This window comes from Felis catus, chromosome C1 (assembly GCF_018350175.1).
Source record: "Felis catus isolate Fca126 chromosome C1, F.catus_Fca126_mat1.0, whole genome shotgun sequence".
In the NCBI taxonomy this organism is placed as follows: domain Eukaryota; kingdom Metazoa; phylum Chordata; class Mammalia; order Carnivora; family Felidae; genus Felis; species Felis catus.
In genome coordinates, this window is record NC_058375.1 from 78,096,777 (window position 1) to 78,115,711 (window position 18,935).

The following is an 18,935-nucleotide window of genomic DNA, read 5'->3' on the forward strand; positions in this document are numbered from 1 at the left end:
AATATTTTGTTGGTGATTTTGCATCTAAATTCATCAGAGGTATGGATCTGTAGTTTTCTTTTTTTTGTGGGCTTTTTAACTGCTTTTGGAGTAAGGGCAGTACTGGCCTCATAGAAAGAATTTGGAAGCTGCTCTTCCTCTTTTATGTTTTGGAATAGTTTGAGAAGAATAGGTATTAACTCTTCTTCTTTGAATGTTTTTTGGACTTCAGTCAGGATCATCTGGTCCTGGATTTCTATTTGTTGGTAGATTTTTGATTAATGATTTAATTTCATTGCTGGTAATTGGCCTGTTCAAATTTTCTATTTCATCTGATTCAGTTTTGGGTATTTATACATTTCTAGGAATTTATGGATTTCTTATAGATTGTGCAATTTGTTGGCATATAATTTTTCAAAATATTTTCTTATAATCCTTGGTATTTCTGTGGTATCTGTTACTATTTCTCCTCTTTCATTTCTGATGTTATTTAAGTCCTCTCTCTACCTTTTTTTTTTTTTTTTTTTGAGGGGTTGAATATTTACCAATTTTGTTGATCTTTTCAAAGATTCACCTTCTGGGGCACCTGGGTGGCGCAGTCGGTTAAGCGTCTGACTTCAGCCAGGTCGCGATCTCGCGCTCCGTGAGTTCGAGCCCCACGTCAAGCTCTGGGCTGATGGCTCGGAGCCTGGAGCCTGTTTCCGATTCTGTGTCTCCCTCTCTCTCTGCCCCTCCCCCGTTCATGCTCTGTCTCTCTCTGTCCCAAAAATAAATAAAAAACGTTGAAAAAAAAAATTAAAAAAAAAAAAAAAGATTCACCTTCTGGTTTCATTAATCTGTTCTATTGTTCTTAGTTTCTGTTTTGTTTATTTCTGTTCTAATTTTTATTATTTCTTTCCTGCTACTGGTTTTGAGGGTTTTTTTCTTCCTAGCTCCTTAAGGAGTAAGGTTAGGTTGTTAATTTGAGATTTTTCTTCTTGAGGTAGGCTTATATTACTATAAACTTTATTCTTAAAATGGTTTTTGTTGCATCCCAAAGATTTTGGACTGTTGTGTTACTTTCATTTGTCTCCATGTATTTTTTTTATTTCCTCTTTGATTTCTTGGTTGACTCCTTCATTGGAAGTAGCATTTTATTTAACTTTCATATATTTGTGTTCTTTCCAGATTTTTTCTTGTGGTTGATTTCTGATATCATAGCGTTGTGGTCAGAAAAGCTCTGTGGCTTAATTTCCATCTTTTTGAATTTGTTGACACTTGTTTTGTGACCTAATGTGATCTGTATATTAATGCTGATCCATACATGAATACTCCATGTGCACTTGAAAAGAATGTGTGTTTTGATACTTTATGATGGAATATTCTAAATATATTTGTTAGATCCATCTCCTCCAATGTGTCATTTAAAGCCACTGTTTACTTAAATGATTTTCTGTTTGGATGATCTATCTACTGATGTAAATCGGTGTTAAAATCCCCTAGTATTGTTGTATTACTGTCAATTACTTCCATTATGTTTGTTATTAACCGCTTTTTGTATTTGGGTGCCTCAGTGTTGGGTGCATTAACATGTACAGTTGCTACATCTTCTTGTTGGATTGTTCCCTTTATGATTATATAGTGTCCTTCTCTGTCTCTTGTTATAGTCTTTGTTTTAAAGTTTATTTTGTCCAATATAAATATTGCTCCCTTGGCTTTCTTTTCACTTCCATTTGCATGATGTTTCTTCACTTTCAATCTGCATGTGTCTTTAGTATGAAATGAGTCTCTTGTAGGCAGCATATAGATGGGTCTTGCTTTTTTATCCATTCCATCACCCTCTGTCTTTTTATTGGAACACTTAGTCCATTTACATTAAAGTAATTATTGATATGTATGGACTTACTGCTATTTTGTTACTTGTTACGGTTGTTTTTGTATTTCTTCTCTGTTCCTTTCTTACTCTCTTCTCTCATGGTTTGCTGGCTATCTTTAGTGATATCATTGGATTCCTTTCTCTTTATTTTTTTGCATATCTGTTACTGGTTTTGATTTATGGTTGTCGTTAAGTTTATATGTGACATCTTTTGCATATAGCAGTCTGTATTAAGTTGATGATCGCTTTAAGTTCGAACGCATTCTTTATACCTCTCCCTGCCACCCTTCCCCCCGTGTTTTAGGTATATAAGTGTCATACTTTACATCCTTTTATTTTGTGAATCCCTTGACCAATATTTATATATGTACTTTATTTCACTGCTTTTCTGCTTCCTGCTTTTCTTAGTCATACTTATGGTCTTTCCTTTCATTTCAAAAATTCCTTTTAATATTTCTTGTATGGCTAGTTTAGTGGTGATGAATTCCTTTAACTTTTGTTTGTCTGGCAACCTCTTTATCTCTCCTTCAATTCTGAATGATAGCCTTGCTGGATAGAGTTCTTGCCTGCAGGGTTTTTTCTTTCAGCAGTTTGAATATGTCATGCTACTCCCTTCTGTCCTGGAAAATTTCTGCTGAAAAATTTGCTGATAGCTTTATGGGATTTCCTTTGTATGTAACTTTTCTTTTCTTTTTTTTTTCTTGCTGCTTTAAAATTTTTCTCTTTATCATTACTTTTTTCCATTTTAATTGCTATGTGTCTTGGTATGGACTTCTTTGGGTTGATTTTGTTGGTGGCACTCTGTGTCTCCTGGATCTGGATTTCTGTTTGCTTCCCCAGGTTTGGGAAGTTTTCAGCTATTATTTGTTCAAATAAATTTTCTCTCTCTTTTCTCTCCCCTTTTCTCTCTCTTCTCCTGTGTCCCTGTTATGTGAATGTTATATAGGGAACACATGCTGAGTTCCCTAAGTCTATTTTTAATTCTTTTTTCTCTCCCCTGTTCAGGTTGATTGCTTTCCATTACTCTATCCTCCAGGTCTCAATCCTTTCTGCTTCTTCTAGTCTACAATTTATTCTCTTTAATGTATTTTTACTTTTAGTTATTGTGTTCCTCATATGTGATTGGTTCTTTTGTTTCCTATCTCTTTGTTGAGAGGTCCTCCACTCTTTTCTCAAGTCCAGTAAGTATCTTTATGACCATTACTTAAAATTCTCCATTTTATTTACATCTCTTGTAATTTTGTCTTGTTCTTTCATTTGGGACATACTCCTCTTTTCATTTTTTCTAACTCTCTCTGTGTATGTGTAGTAGGAAAGTCATCTACATCTCATGGTCTTGAAAGTAGTGGCCTTATGAAGAAGAGATTCTATAGTGCTCTGCTTTGTGGTGCCCTATTCATCGGAACCTCGTACTTCAGTGGTGTCTCCTATATGTGTACATGTGACCTACTGTTGTTGCTGAGCCACTTTTGCCTCAGTCCATTTGGCTCTCTTTACCTGTCGTGGGTAGGCGTTGCTCCCTGTGCTCTTAGTGGGCCAGTCTGGGGCCGCCTTGGGGCCACCTTGGGCTTAACTGAGTCAGACCAGGCATTTGCCAGAGATGCAGTAGCATGGAACTTTGGGCCCTTTCCCTCTGTTGTCCCCTGAGAAGCTTTTTTTTGGTGATTAGGTCACACTCTCAGACCCAGTATCTGCCCCTAGCCCACTTGTGGGGCTGGAGTTAGACCAGTATGTGTAGTTATTTTCCTCTCTCACTGATGGCAGGAGGCGTTTTGGAGTGGTGCTGGCCCCTTATAGGGGTGCTTGCACATTGCCATGCCTGTGGCACTGCTTTGGATAATCTCCTGTCAAGGGTGTATTGGAGAGGGCATGTTCGCAGGAGAACATGGAGGTGGGATGCTCTTTGTCAGGAAGGTCTGAGCTACTGTACTGCAGGAGGGGACCTGCAGCTGCCCAGGAAAACACCTATGCAGGCTGGGATGAAGGAGATGGGTCCCCAGGAGAATTTGGGGGGTGAGACATGCTATTAAAAGCTAGGTGGAGAGTGTACATGTTTCACTGGTTCTCACAGGTGTCCATGTATGTATGCCAGGGGGTGGGGAAGGATAATGGCGCCTACCAGCTCTTTTGTTCTTGGAGAAGTCTCCCAATTATCACTGCGCCTCCAGCATATACTCTGAGCTTAGTAAATAAATCTCCACCTGTATACCCCAGGTGTCTTTGAAACTGGTGCTTCTATGCTATATCTCAGCAGCGCTGTTTGTTGTGCTTTCTCTTAAGGGCAGGGATTCTGTGTTCCTGGCTCTTGCAGAGCTGAGGCTAATTTTTAGAGTTCCAGGTGTTAAGCCCCACTGATGATTAGGCCCTTCTGATATTTAAAGCCAAATTTTGTGGGGATTGGCTTCTCTGTGCAGGTTCCTCCTTACCTGGGTGTCTGGTTAGGGGGTCTGCCCCTCTCTGCCCTGGTGGTGCCCCTCCCACCACACACAATCCCACTGATCTGTTTGGCTCCTGACGGCATCTCTGCCATTCCTACCCTTTCAACGTGGCCTCTTCTCTACTTTTAGCTGTGGAGAGACTGTTCTGCCAGTCTTTGTATCATTTCTGAGATATTATACTGACGTGGGTATTTCCTAGCTGTATCCATGGGATGAGGTGGACATTGAAGCCTAGCACATTGCCATCTACCTGGAAGTCCTGATGGGTTGTTATTAATGTATAAACTGTGGAACTTCTGCAATCAAGATAGAGAATTTTCATCACCTGAAAGTTCTCCCATGTCCATTTACCTCCCCTCTCCCTAGCTCCACAAATTAAGTTTCATATGCTTATTTGCCATATGTATATCTTCTTTGGTGCATGTGTGTTCATATCTTTTGCTCATTTTTAAATTGGGTTCTTTTCCTATTTTTGTGTGTTTTTAATCATAGGTTATTTTACCTGTCTTAGAATTTCATGTAAATGAACTTAGACATACTATGTCTGGTTTCATTTGTTTGCTATGATTTTGAGCTTTATCTTTGAATATTATACATATCGGTATTTTATTCAGTTTTTACTGGTGAAAAGTTTTGCAGTATTTTTGGATATGCCACATTAGTTCTTTCTCCTGTTTTTAGATATGTTGGTTTCTCTCATTTAGCTTTTACTAAGAAAGGTGGATTTTCTGTGCAAGTCTTCGTGTAAATATATATTTTCATTTCTCTTGGGTAAATTCCTAGGGATAATTTCTAGGTTTATGGTAAGTGAGTGTTAGCTTTTTGTGAAATTGACAAACATTTCTTCAAAGAGGTGGTGCCATTTTACTGCATGCTAGGAAGTGTTCTAGTTGTTCCGCATCTTCACCACCAGTTGACATTGTCAGTCTTTTTAATTTTTGCCACTCTAGTAGATATGTAGTGGTATCACACTGTGGTTTTTATTTGCATTCCCCTAATCTACATAGTAATGTTGATTATCATTTCATAAGCTTATTGGCCATTTGCATATCTTGTGATTTTTCTGGTCATCTTTTGCCCATTTAAAAAAAAATTTTTTTTTAACATTTATTCATTTTTGAGAGACAGAGAGAGACAGAGCATGAGTGGGGAAGGGGCAGGGAGAGAGGGAGACACAGAACCCAAAGCAGGCTACAGGCTCTGAGCCATCAGCCCAGAGCCTGATGCAGGGCTCGAACCCACGAACTGCGAGATCATGACCTGAGCCGAAGTTGGACGCTCAGCCGACTGAGCCACCCAGGCACCCCTTTAAAGCATTCTTAAAGGAACTGATTTGGCACAAATTTTAATATAAGTAAACTATTGAGAAACAGATATGTATCTTTTCCCCCCTTAACAGGAATCATGTCCTGTTCTGACCATAGCTTTTTCAGTCCTAATCTAATGCTCAAAACTTGATGGGCTATCTTGCTATACAACTGAGCATAAACTTGTTTTTTGAAGGAAGATAGTTTCTGTCAATATATTATCTGATAAATTTTTTGTGTATGCCCATTTTTTACCTGGATTATTTATGTGCTTGTATTTAGTTGTGATAGTTCTCTACACACTCTGGATTCAAGTTATTTGGTAGATATATGTTTTACGGGTATTTTCTCTGAATATTTTGCTTATCTTTCCATTTTCCTACAAATGATTTTTAAAGGACTAAAGTTTTTAATTTTGTTAAATTTAAAATTTTTATGTTAAAAAAACTTTTTTTTAAATTTTACATTTATTTATTTTTGAGAGACAGAGTGAGACAGAGCACGAGCAGGGAGGGCCAGAGAGAGGAGACACAGAATCTGAAGCAGCCTCCAGGCTTTGAGTAAGCAGTCAGCACAGAGCCTGACACGGGGCTTGAACCCATGAACTGTGAAATCATGACCTGAGCTGAAGTCGGACACTCAACCGACTGAGCCACCCAGGTGCCCCTAAAATTTTTATGTTTTTTTAACAAACTGGTTCATGCTTTTTGTTGCCCTAAGAAATCTTTGCCTACCCCAGAGTTGCAAAGATTTTCATCTTTTTTCTTCTAGAGATTTTATAGCATTAGCTTTTATATTTAGGTTTTGGTTCATTTTGAGTAGGTTTTTGTGTATGGTGTGAGGTTAACTGTCAAGGTTCATTTCTTTCCTTTCAAATCTCCACTTCCAGTACCTTTTGTTGATAACACTATCTTTACCCCCATCAAATTACCTTAACAACTTTGTTGAAAATCAGTTGGCCATATATGTGTGGTCGGTTTTTGGATTTTCAGCTCTGTTCCATAATCTGTGTGTGTGTCCCTACATAAATACCATATTATCTTGATTATTGTCACTTTATAGTAAGTCTGAAAATCATGTCTTCCAACTTTTTTTCTCCTTTCTGATGCTTATTTGGCTATTGTAGTTCCTTTGTTTTTCCATATACCTTTTAAATAACTTATCAGTTGCCACTTAAAAAACTTGATTGAGATTGTGTTGAAATGAGAAATTAATTTAGGCAAAATGAATGTGTTAACAATTTTGGATCTTCAAATTATGAGCAAAGTTTAGCCCTCTCTAGGTCTTTTAAAATTTATTTCAGCAATGTTTTATAGCTTTTAATGTGGAGGTTTTGCACTCTTTTGTTACATTTTTTTTCCTATTTATTTGACCTCTTTTGATATTAGTGTAAATGAAGTTCTTTCCTTCATTTTCTAGTTGTTCACTATTACACCTGATTATCTTTGGATGATTGCTAGAAATTTTATCGAATATTTATAGAAATAATTTGATACTCTGGGTGATGTTATTTTAACGAAGACCGAATTTCCTTCTGCTTCTGTCCAGATGTTAGACTGGATGCAGATCACTTTAATCCAGTTAGGGATTGAGCAGATTCAAAGTAGGACTTCAGTGCTAAAAAGGGCTTTTCTATTTCCTGTTCATTCTTCATTTAGGGTATAACCCTTCAGAATCCAACTGAAATTTTGAGATCTCCACCAAAGCCTCCCCTCTTTGATAGACCCGAATTTCAGTTTGTATGCCTCCAAGCTTATAAAGATTGCCAAAAGCTATACTCAGCTTCTTACCTCTCAATCATTTTTTTTTTTTTTTGGCTTTCATTTGGCAATCACCTCAATGGAAAAAGTTTCCTAAAATACTTGAGTCAGCTCTTTTGTCTTCTTTCTTATAACTTATCTCAAAATCTGTGACCATGGTATCTTTCTGAGGCCTTCAAATCATTCCTGCTGTCTTAAAAAAAAATCTATATGCATGTCTATATCTATATGTGTCTCCCTTTTTTCTTAGCTATTTTCAGGAGTGTTGCTCTGAGACACCCTAGTAAGTCATTGCCAGAAGTATATTTTTCTTCTTGTCCCCTCCACTCTTCCATCTCATTCTCCACTAGAATATAATATTGTTCTCTGTATCTCATTTACTGCTGTATTCCTAGCACTTAGTATACTGCCTAGCACAAAATAGCACAAAAATATCTAGTCAATAGATATTTGTCAAATTAAAAAATGGATAATACATTGACATTTTCTGTGAAAAGATAGAATGGAAATTCAGAAGAAAATATCTTCCCTGTTATTTCTTATAGATAAGATATAGCTGTTTAGCATAATAGGGTGAGTTCTGAACTTGAATTCAGGACCTTTATAGTTCTAGTGCCTTTTTAATTGATATTCCCTCAAAATGTTAAATAACATCTTTATGCATTTGTAAATTATTTATTACTCTCTTATTCATGGAAATAGTTTCAACTGTTATTATAAAGTTAAAGAGTTTTCAAGGGAAAAAATAAAAAAAGATAAAAAGGACATTGGAGTTAATGTTCTAATTAACTAATCAAAATATTTAAGTATAAATATAGGTTTGTAATTTTTATCATGGTTGTAATTCTTCCAGTGAATACAATCAAGGCAAATAGCTTGTTATCATGTTTTAAGAGGTAAAGATGAAGAATTTCATTAAAAATTGCATTTTGCATAGTACATAACTGCCTACCTGTGTTTTTCTCCCTTTCCTTTAGAGCCATTTTAAGTGCCAGATCCAGTTATTTTGCTGCAATGCTGAGTGGCTGCTGGGCTGAAAGCTCCCAAAAGTGTATTACTCTTCAAGGGTAAGCATAATTTTTACAAGGCAGCTTGACTGCAAATAATACTTCATACAGAACACTTCTAATGAATCTGTTTTCTCCATATATTCATTGAAATGTTTCTCATGTTGTGGAATTCAATGAAGTACATCTTCTGAAAATGAGAGATAGTAGGGAACATTTAGTAATAGAGATAGCGTGTTAGTCTTCCCAGACTGCTAAAATAAAATATCACTACTGAGTGGCTTAAACAACAGAAATTTATTTTCTCAGAATTTGGCAAGATCAGAGTACCAGCAAGGTTTGTCTTATGAGAGCTCTTACCTTGGGTTGCAGACAGCTTATTCTCTGTGTGTGCTTAATGGCCTTCCCTTAGTGCATGGGGGCAAGGGAAGGTGAAAAGAAGGTAGAGGGAGAGAGACAGAGAGAGCTCTCTGGTTTCTTCTATTTTAGCACCTCAGGGCAGGGCCCCATCTTATTATCTAATTTAACCTCAATTCCTTATAAGCCCCATCTCCAAATATAGCCACATTGTGGAGTTGGCCTCAGTATATAAATTTGGGTGCGTGGGGAAACACAAATATTCAGTATGTAAAAGGTAGTTTCTTTTTTATCTTTTAAAGAATAATTTGGATAGGTGTGGATTTCATTGACTTATGAGGCAATGGTGTATCTACACAATTTGTGGCAGTTTATATAAACTGCTAAGATAGTTATTAAGAGATAAACTAGTACCTTAAATGATAAAAAGTACCCTTTGTTTTTTTAGTGTTTATTCATTTTTGAGAGAGAGAAAGACAGAGCATGCGTGGGGAAGCAGCAGAGAGAGGGAGACATAGAATCCAAAGCAGGCTCCAGGCTATGAGCTGTCAGCACAGAGCCCAATGTGGGGCTCTAACCCACAAACTGTGAGATCATGACCTGAGCTGAAGTCAGACGCTTAACCGACTAAGCCACCCAGGTGCCCCAAGAAGGACCCTTTTTTGGTCACAGATAATCACTGTGAGATTCTGTAGTGTACAGTATGGGGAAGGGCTTTCTCAGTAGGAAAAATGCCTGGGAGTTCTGAGGGAACCTCTCAGCCCTGCATCTTGGCCAGAATCTTGGGTACGGCATAGTGATAGTGGCAATTCCATGAAAATGGATGCATGGAAATTACTGATAAATTCTTAACCATTTATTTGTCACCCTAACCTATAATTTTGGTTCTTCTTGGTTATAATCATCTGGTTCTCTTACTAAGTAGAACAAATCTCCAAATGCCTGTCATTTTGTAATTTTTCACTCTATAAAAAATGGATTTTATATGCCAAGCTAAAGAGTTTATTATCCTGGGTAAAAGGGATGTATAGATAGAGCAGTTGGTGACATTCTGTTATCACTATTGAAAACACTCTGAAAAGTATACGTATCCTACTGATAAGATCTCTTCCTTTATGATGAATTTAAAATATCTGCTGAATAAATAGTGCTAGTAGAGGCTAGAATCTAAGTGTGCCAATCCTAGGGATAATTATATTGGTGTAATTTTGGAAAATTTTAGATGTTTTAGACATCATTTTAAAAAACTGTCAATCCACTCTCCTTAGAAATGAATTCAACAGAAATTTAAATGGAGAGAGAACACTAGTTTGACTCAAAATGCAACTTCTGACAGTCATTAAAAAATCACGTGATTCTGTGTAGTGAGAAAAAAGTCAAAAGAAGAGTGTGATTATGGGATCTCATTCTACAGCAAGGGAAAGTAATTTCCAGAAAGCACATGTCTGATTTTTTCCTAGAAGAAATCTTAGTTCCTTGTAGGTTTAGTGACAGTTTTTACTATCTGATGTCTATTAGGTAGCTATTTCTTTCTTCCTTTCTCCAAATAGATTTTTTCCTCAGGAGTAATAGTAATGCCATGTTTTTTCTAGGCTTCTTCCACATTTACTATGCACTTTGATTTTTAGAATCAGTCTTTGAGAGAGCAGGTGTGTTCATATATTGCAGATGAGTAAAAACAAGATCAGTTAAGTTAAATGTCTTTCTGGAGTCACCTGGTAAATAAGTGCTTATGCTGAATATAAATCACATGGTTTTGATAAGTACTTCAGTGTCGATTCCACCACAATCACTAAAGAGTTTAAAAGTTTCCTGTTGGCATGTATTCTTGAGCTAGTGCATACTCGTCTCCTCCACTGTTTAAATCCTTGATTTTCAAATTTTATCCCATAGAACCCTAAAGTTCTTGGTAGTATGTTAGGAAACACATGGCATGGGATTGGGATCTGAGGGGAAAACTATATAGGAAGGGCTGCCCCTTCAACCAGAACTGCTCTACTTTTATCTCTTCTATGTTGTTTAAGATGACCTCTGAGTTTAGCTATAGGAATAAAGGCAGTCCTTAATCAGCCCTCATGAGTGATCAGATTAAACATTCAAAACACACAGGCTTTTAAAGATGCAGTTTATTTAGAGGTTAGTAGGCAAGAAGGAAGTAGTAGCATCAACTGCTGGTCTCTACAGTCTTAACCTATAATTTTCCATCCTTTATTATGATGGATGTGATGGATGAATATCTCCTGTTATAATATGGCCTGACTACCACTGACCAACTTTAGTAGCTTGCTCAAGAGAAAGCCAAATAGAAGTAGCCAAACTTGTTTTAGAGTTCTGTTTGGCTTTCCCTTGAGCAAGCTACTAAAGTTGATGAATGGTAGTCAGAGACAGATATCATATGATTTCACTTATATGTGAAATCTAAAAAGCAAAACAAATGAATAAACAAACAAAAGGCAGAAACAGACCCATAAATACAGAGAACTAATGACTGACAGAGGGCGAGGGTGTGGGTGTGGGCAAAATGGTTGAAAGAGAGTGGGAGATATAGGCTTCCAGTTGTAGAAAGAATAAGCCACAGGAATAAAAGGTACAGCATAGGGAATATAGTCAATGGTATTGTAATAGTGTTGCATGGTGACAGATGGTAGCTACACTTGAGGTGAGCATAGCATAACATATAGAGTGGTTGAATCACCGTGTTGTATTCTTTTTTTTTTTTTTTTAATTTTTTTTTCAACGTTTATTTATTTTTGGGACAGAGAGAGACAGAGCATGAACGGGGGAGGGGAAGAGAGAGAGGGAGACACAGAATCGGAAACAGGCTCCAGGCTCTGAGCCATCAGCCCAGAGCCTGACGCGGGGCTCGAACTCACGGACCGCGAGATCGTGACCTGGCTGAAGTTGGACGCTTAACCGACTGCGCCACCCAGGCGCCCCCCGTGTTGTATTCTTGAAACTTAAGTAACATTGTGTGTCAACTATACTAAAAAAAATGTCATCGAAATAAAAACATGTTGTAGTAGTGACAGCAATGATCAGGCTCACTCCCCTTATAGTATTTTCCTCTCTCTTCGGTTGTGGTAAGCAAGGCTCTGTTTCTCACTGGTTCATCTTTCCTATAGCTATTAGGTCAGCAGTGGTGGCTTACTGCTGGAAATCTCACATTGGAAATAAGGATACATTTCTTTTTGGCTCAACTGTTTTGTTTGGTAAAGCAAGGTTTTCTAATACTAAAATGAAGGAAGAAAGTTTCTCCTGACAGATACTGGGTTTTATCCATATCCTTTATTATCATCACACAATATTTTTTGCTTTCCCCTCTTGTACCACGTATCAAATTGACTGTGTCAAATTACCACCTACAATGGTATTAGTATCATAGGATATAAAGCTATAGGAAGGCTAAAGGGAATTTAAGAAAATTGAGGTTAAAAAGGATTTAGAAATTTTGCTTTTTAAAAAACTGCACCTTAAAATTTTTTTTTTATATTATAACAATCTACAAAACAAATTCTTTTTTCACATTCACCTTAGCTTGTATTGTGTACTTGGGTAGATGTTTGTGTGGGTAATATAGTACAGTAAAAAGATCATGGACGTCGGTGTCATTATAGGTAGTCCAGTATCCAGTCCTAACTTGCTACATGACTTTAGGGTCATTGTGTATCTTCCCTGAGTTTCCTAAAGTTGTTGAAAGGATTAAATGAGATATAGTGCTTGGTATGTAATATATAGTGCTTATTAATATTTGTCTTTTCTTTTTTCCCTAGATTAGATTGTTCTCATTTTCTAGAGACAAATGGGTTCAAGCAAGGTCCATTACCAATACCAGGACAGCAATGCCTGCTTTTGCTTGATCAGCAGCCTTTTTTGGAACTGTGCCACTGTTGTATGTCTGCAGGATGTTTCCTGCAGTAGATTAGAACGAAATCCTGTCTGTCCTCACAGAAAAGAATTACAGTGTTTTTAATGAGTTGGTAACTCATAGACCTATAATGCAGATGATATTTTTCGAAAGGGATAGCCTTCAGTAAATGGAGGTAGGAATAGTAGAGTCCTGTAATCCTAGTTCTACCTGTGCCCCAGTACTGGGAGGTGGTAGGAAGTTGTCCAGTTTTCATGGACAAAGGTGGAAATTCTCAACATCCTATACTGGAAATTGAACCACAGCCAGTATTTATATAACTGCACACATTTCAATTTTTATATAAATAGAAGTCTTCCATTGGTGGCTTGAGGCTTTAGAACATAAATCTGGATTTTCTCATCTCCCTTGGGAGATTCCTGGGATTACACTAAATTTTCAGAATGATCTTTCGAAATATAAATTAGATATATGTATTTCTCTTCTGACTAAAATTGCTCAATGCCATCTCATCACAGTGAGAATTAAACTGAAATCTTTACCACCAACCTATAAGACCCTGTATGATCTGGCTCCTGGGTTTTTCCAGACCATCCCACCTAAATTAACTACAGCCCAACTCTCCAGTTACCCTCTTTTATATTATCTTGTTATGTTGTTTTCATGGCACTTTTCACTATTAAAAGTACCTTTTTTATATATATTTGTTTATATATTTACTGTCCATGGCCTCCCTCTACAATGAAAGCTTCTTGTATCTTCGAGGTCTAGAATAGAGCCTATTATTCAATAAATAATTGAATGTGAATGAACAAACGAATGAATGAGTCCCTATGTTACCTTAGCCCACAGACACAGGACCCTGAAACTTTAGGAAGCACACATAAAGCACAGAGATTTTAGTAGACTAGATGTATGTTTATTCTCTGATCTTAGAGCTCTGTCCTCTCATAGGTCTTTCTTCCCTAAATATATGTAATGTTTTCACCTCCTAAAAGCTTTTATTCTGATTACATTTATTTGTTTAAAAAAAATTTTTTTAATGGTTTTATTTATTTTTGAAGGGGAGAGAGAGACAGAGCATGAGGGGTGGGAGGAGGAGCAGAGAGAGAGGGAGACACAGAATTCGAAGCAGGCTCCAGGCTCTAAGCTGTCAGCACAGAGCCCGATGCGGGGCTCGAACCCATGAACTGTGAGATCATGACCTGAGCTGAACTCATACGCCTAACTGACTGAGCCACCCAGGCACCCCTATTCTGATTACATTTAAATGGGGATAGTGCTTTCAGTCTTTCCATTTAAACTGTGGGCTATTGAAGTGATTTGTTGTTTTTCTAGGTCATTTGATCATGTTTTTATAAATACTTTTAGTAAAAATACAAATGAGTTACGACACTGTGATGAAAATGCAGTTTAGTAAAACATCTGTAAAACTGAGGGAAAATGTTTTCTTGCTGTTTTTATAACCATATATTGATATATAGGCCCAAATGTTTGGATGTTCCTACCTAGTTTAATAAAACTATTGTTTTTCTTTAGTCATTATTATCTTTTGCTTGAAAAGTCAGGTCTGGAAAGAAACTATTATTTAACCATAAATGACCAATCCTCATTAACAGTAAGAAGAATAGCTCTTGAAATTTTGATGGAAAGTGCATGGAGTAGTATATATTCTAGTAATTACGCTAGTGTTTTAGATTAGCAGACTGCAGATAATGTGGCATGATTATTCTGAGATTAAATCTTGCCATATCCATAGTATGTAAATTAGAAGAGATTTGACTTTTTTTCCTAAGTATTAAAGATGTGGAGTTTTTGAACCAGCATAAACCAGTACTTGGCCATAGTGGGGGGCCAGTAAATATGTATTAAATTAATTAATACATATTTAAATTAATTAAATTAATTAAAAAATACTTACATATTTTCAACTTAGTATTCCTCTGAAGGCAATGCTATAGGTGTCCAAGTAAGCCATTCATTAAACATTCTTCAAACATGTCTTGAGCATATGTTGTATAAGACCATAGAATCAAACACCTGAGTCCTACCCTGTGGAACTCTATTTCTTTTCTTCTCTCTTTCCTTCTTTCTTGCTTTTAGCAGATTAGATACTGTAATATCTTAAGATTGTATAATATTGTTAAGCTAGCTTAACAAACTGTGGGAGTCTTATCAGCACTGTTCCCACCCTGATTTCCACTGCAGAGCTCCAATATTGTGTGGGGGAGGAAATTCTTCTCATCCTGGGGGTACAGAATCAATGCTGACATTCGGTTGCTACTAGAACTACAAGGATAAATAAGATACAGCCTGCCCTAGCAGGACTCAGTCTAGAAGGAGAAACAAATGTCTAAATAAAGATATCACAAGTCAGTCTGATAAACGTGATAATGGAAGTATATAGTATAGTGTACTGCTTAAGAGCCCATACTTTGGAGTCAATAGGCCTGGATTTAAATGATAGTGTATCGCTAGCCATTTGGCTTTGGGCAAGTTACTTGATTTCAGTTTTTCATTTATAAAACAAGACTAATAATAGTATCTCCTATTGAGTTGTTACGATTATTAAATGAGCCAGTGGCACTCAAAATGCTTATTAGCTCAGTGACTGGTTCATAAGTGTTCAATAAATGTTAGTTATTACTATGTTTACCATTCAGTGATTTTTTTTTCCTTGGAAACATTAAGGAAACAATCAGAGATAAAGAGCCACATGTCTGGTTTCTGAAAGATGAAGTAAGTAGAGAGGGAGAATATTTTAAACAGAGTATATGGATGTACTAAGGCATAGATGTATAAGGAATTATAAGTAGTTCAGGTGCAGGAAATGAGTAGTTCATTTATCTTGGAACAGCTGCTAGAGAGGGTGAACTAGAGGTCAGATGATAAAGAACACTATACACCAGTCTAAGGAATTTGAACTTTTTTTCTATGGGCAATAGAGAATTGTTGAAGGGTTTTCACTCTAATAGCAGTGTGGGAAATGGGATGCAAAGAGATTATTTCAGGTAGGAAACTTACATGAGAGAGAAGATACAGTCATAGTACAGATTAGAGGAAAAATTTCACCTCTCCCAGAGCAGTCAGAGGAGAAACAGACAGCAGAGGCTAACTTCCAGAAATTTTTGAAGCTATAAGTGATGAGATATAATGAGGGAGAGGATTAAGATGAATCTCATGGTCTAATTTAGGTATCTAGGGGTGCCTGGGTGGCTCAGTTGGTTGAACGTCTGACTTCGGCTCAGGTCATGATCTCGCAGTCTGTGAGTTGGAGCCCCGTGTCAGGCTCTGTGCTGACAGCTCAGAGCCTGGAGCCTGCTTCGAATTCTGTGTCTCCCTCTCTCTCTGCCCCTCCCCAACTCATTCTGTCTCTTTCTCTTTCTGTCAAAAATAAATAAACATTAAAAAAATTAAAAAAAAATAATTTAGGTATCTAGATGATAATCTAGATGCTGAGATTTTTGGGCGGACTTCTTCCTGTTCAAAATAATATGAAAGAGTCAGTAGATGAAGTAAGAAAACATTTTCTTTGTTATTGATAAAAACACTTCAAGTAGTAAAACATGTGTTAAGGTAAGAGCCAAAGTTGACTTGCTTACTGTGTCTCCTCTATGACTACCCACCTGAAAGAAAGTCTGAAATTGGATAGCAGATGCACTTTTTCCCAATCACATCTTCAGACTCGTTCAGCAGAGAAGAAAGGAAAAAAGAAATTACATTACCTCTCATCTTGGGTTCCTCTGGACCATTGATAAGTGGTTATTGTCCATGAACCAGATGCAAGAAGCCCTGTAACAGTGCTATGAACAAAATAGGAACAGCAAAAAAATAAATAAATAAAGACTGAATCTGGGGTGCTGGGAGAGGTAGGAAAGAGGAAGGAGGCCATGAAATCAGTTTAAGATCTAGTAGTCAGTAGGACGTAAAAGTTACCACTCCAGACTACTTCTTTAAGTCATATCTTTTCATCTGTAATAAGGATGTTGGCCAAGCTAGAGGTGCTGGATAGGTATTACAAATTAAGAAATCTGTGCAGCATAACAAGAATCTTTTTAGTGAATAGAATTGTTCATCAGAGGCTTTAAGAAGACCAGAGCCCATTTGTCAGTGATGCTGAGGAGAGGATTTCCTAATGAGCCAGAGGTTGGACTGGGACCTCTCAGATCCCTTCTAACTCTAAAAGTTCATTAAAGAAGATGCTCAACAAATAATTAGTGATTTGCTAACATACCAGTAATATTTTATAACACATAAAAATCTATAACTGTAGTTATACTTCATTTTAAATTAATGGAATAACTGCATGGATGTTATTTGAAGAATATACTCTTCAGATAAAAGTGAGATTAAAACTTTATCTTAGCTAAAATTTTGTGAGAAAATAGAGTGTATTGTTGATATCAGTTTCACTTTAATTATTTCTGGATTTGAATTTGGTTTTCTTTTATATTTCAGTATAAACCATGTAGAAATGAATGTTATGATGCATTTTATATATGGAGGAACTTTGGACTTTCCAGAGAAAACTAATGTTGGGTATGTATTATTTTTAAATCATTTTAAGTATAAAAGTATTAATACTTTGTGGTGTCTGCTTTGTTGAGCTTTGTTTTAAAGTGTCAATACAGTAGAAGCTTCACTTTCATTATTTTGCCATATCATGTGTATTTGGGGAGTATCTAAAAACAGAAGGTCGCCTTATTTAGAAGAAAAGATGATCTAGCAACTCACAGTAATAAGATTAAGAAAAGTCTTTATTTGACTCAGATTTTGTTAGAAAGACCTTATATTTGTTTTGGAAAATAAACGACAGGTTTTTATAAAGTAAAATTGAATATCAAATTTTGAACAATTTACTATTTTGTTTTCAAATTTTAGGACTCCTCTTTTAAACAGCAAGAGAAAAGTAAAAAGAAAAACCTTAAAATTACTTTATAGACATCCTAAAGAACAACAATGGTTCTTAAGTGCTGTTTAGTGAAATGCCATGTAAGCGCTGAAACTGTAGTAGAGAGTGAAATCTACCTTGCTCTTCCAATTTTTTGGATGTGTTCTTCTTCTATTGCTGTTTTCATACCAAACAAATGAAAGCTGCTTTTTAATTTAAATATTCATTGGTTTTTTAAATTACAAACTGAGTAAATGATTTTGGGGGGAAAATGTCATGAGTCACAGGGATTGAGTATTGAAATTTATCCCCCTGGAAACCTATAGGAAATTTTATCATGCCCTCAAGGCTTGTAGGTTTCCTAAGTACCTAAAGTGAGTGTGGTACTTGGAAATTCTTGCCAAATGAAAGAAGCAGTGGAAACTCGCTGAGGCATTGGATACTGTTTTCAGTCTTAGAGTCATTTGTAGGTATTTTCAGTGTGATAAACATCAATTAATTGCCCTCCTCCCAAGTTTTTATTATACAGATTTCTTGCAAACAGTTTTATAACTTTTACAGCCTTTGAAGCAGCTTCCTGGACTTTGCTGAATATGTCACTGACAATATGAGGGGAATTTGAAACATCTCCAATTTACTTCATGTTATTCTCCACTAACCAAGTCATCTGACAGTACTTTCAAACTTTGACCTGTGTCCTTTTTATTATCCACAAAGGATATCTACTATGTAGGACAGAAAGTTAGAGTTAAAATAATTCAGATTATTATTATTTTTTTAAACAGGCTATCTATTATTAAGACATTACTGTGTATTAGTCCTTAGTTTTTAAATTGGAGAATTAACAGTCTATCTGTTTTTATTTTAGTCAGATACTCAATATGGCTGATATGTATGGACTAGAAGGATTAAAAGAAGTAGCAATCTATATTTTAAGAAGAGATTACTGTAATTTCTTTCAGAAGGTAATTATTGAGTCTCAGAAATCTTTTACCCAGTGCTTAAAGTCACCCATTATTATCTACTAGATTTTTAACTCTGATAGTGAATAGTGCTTTGAATCTTAAAAAATATTCAGTCAATTTAACTAATGGGAACTCTAGTTGAGAAATAGCTCATATGATATGCTTACAAAAAAACAGAAATTAATTCAGATCATTTAAGTAAAATAAAATTGACATGGAGTTTATTGAAAGGATATAGGAGTATCCTTTATAATTCAAAGGTGGAGTGTGCAGCTGGGACTGAGTCAGGGTGGGTGGCTCAGTCAGTTAAGTGTCCAACTCTTAATCTTGGTTCAGGTCATGATCTTGTAGTTTGTGAGATCAAGCCCCACATTGGGCTCTGCACTGACATTGCAGAGCCTGCCTGGGATACTCTCTCTCTCTCTGTGTCTCTCTGTCCCTCCCTCCCCTGCTTGTGTCCATGCGTTCTCTCTCTCACTCAAAATAAATAAACAGAAAAAAAAAACACATT

The 18,935-nt window shown here is 36.4% G+C and overlaps 1 protein-coding gene across 3 annotated transcripts in view; it reads left to right on the forward strand.

Annotated features, from left to right (window-relative positions):
* The window catches only part of BTBD8 (BTB domain containing 8), a 116,602-nt gene that overhangs the window by 52,232 nt on the left and 45,435 nt on the right, over window positions 1–18,935 (forward strand). For all 3 annotated transcript variants that reach the window (XM_019837433.3, XM_019837431.3, XM_019837432.3), the window contains exons 5-7: window positions 8,317–8,406; window positions 17,027–17,107; window positions 18,328–18,424. In XM_019837433.3, coding sequence (XP_019692992.2) covers window positions 8,317–8,406; window positions 17,027–17,107; window positions 18,328–18,424 — 268 coding nt within the window. The remainder of the gene's footprint in view (window positions 1–8,316; window positions 8,407–17,026; window positions 17,108–18,327; window positions 18,425–18,935) is intronic.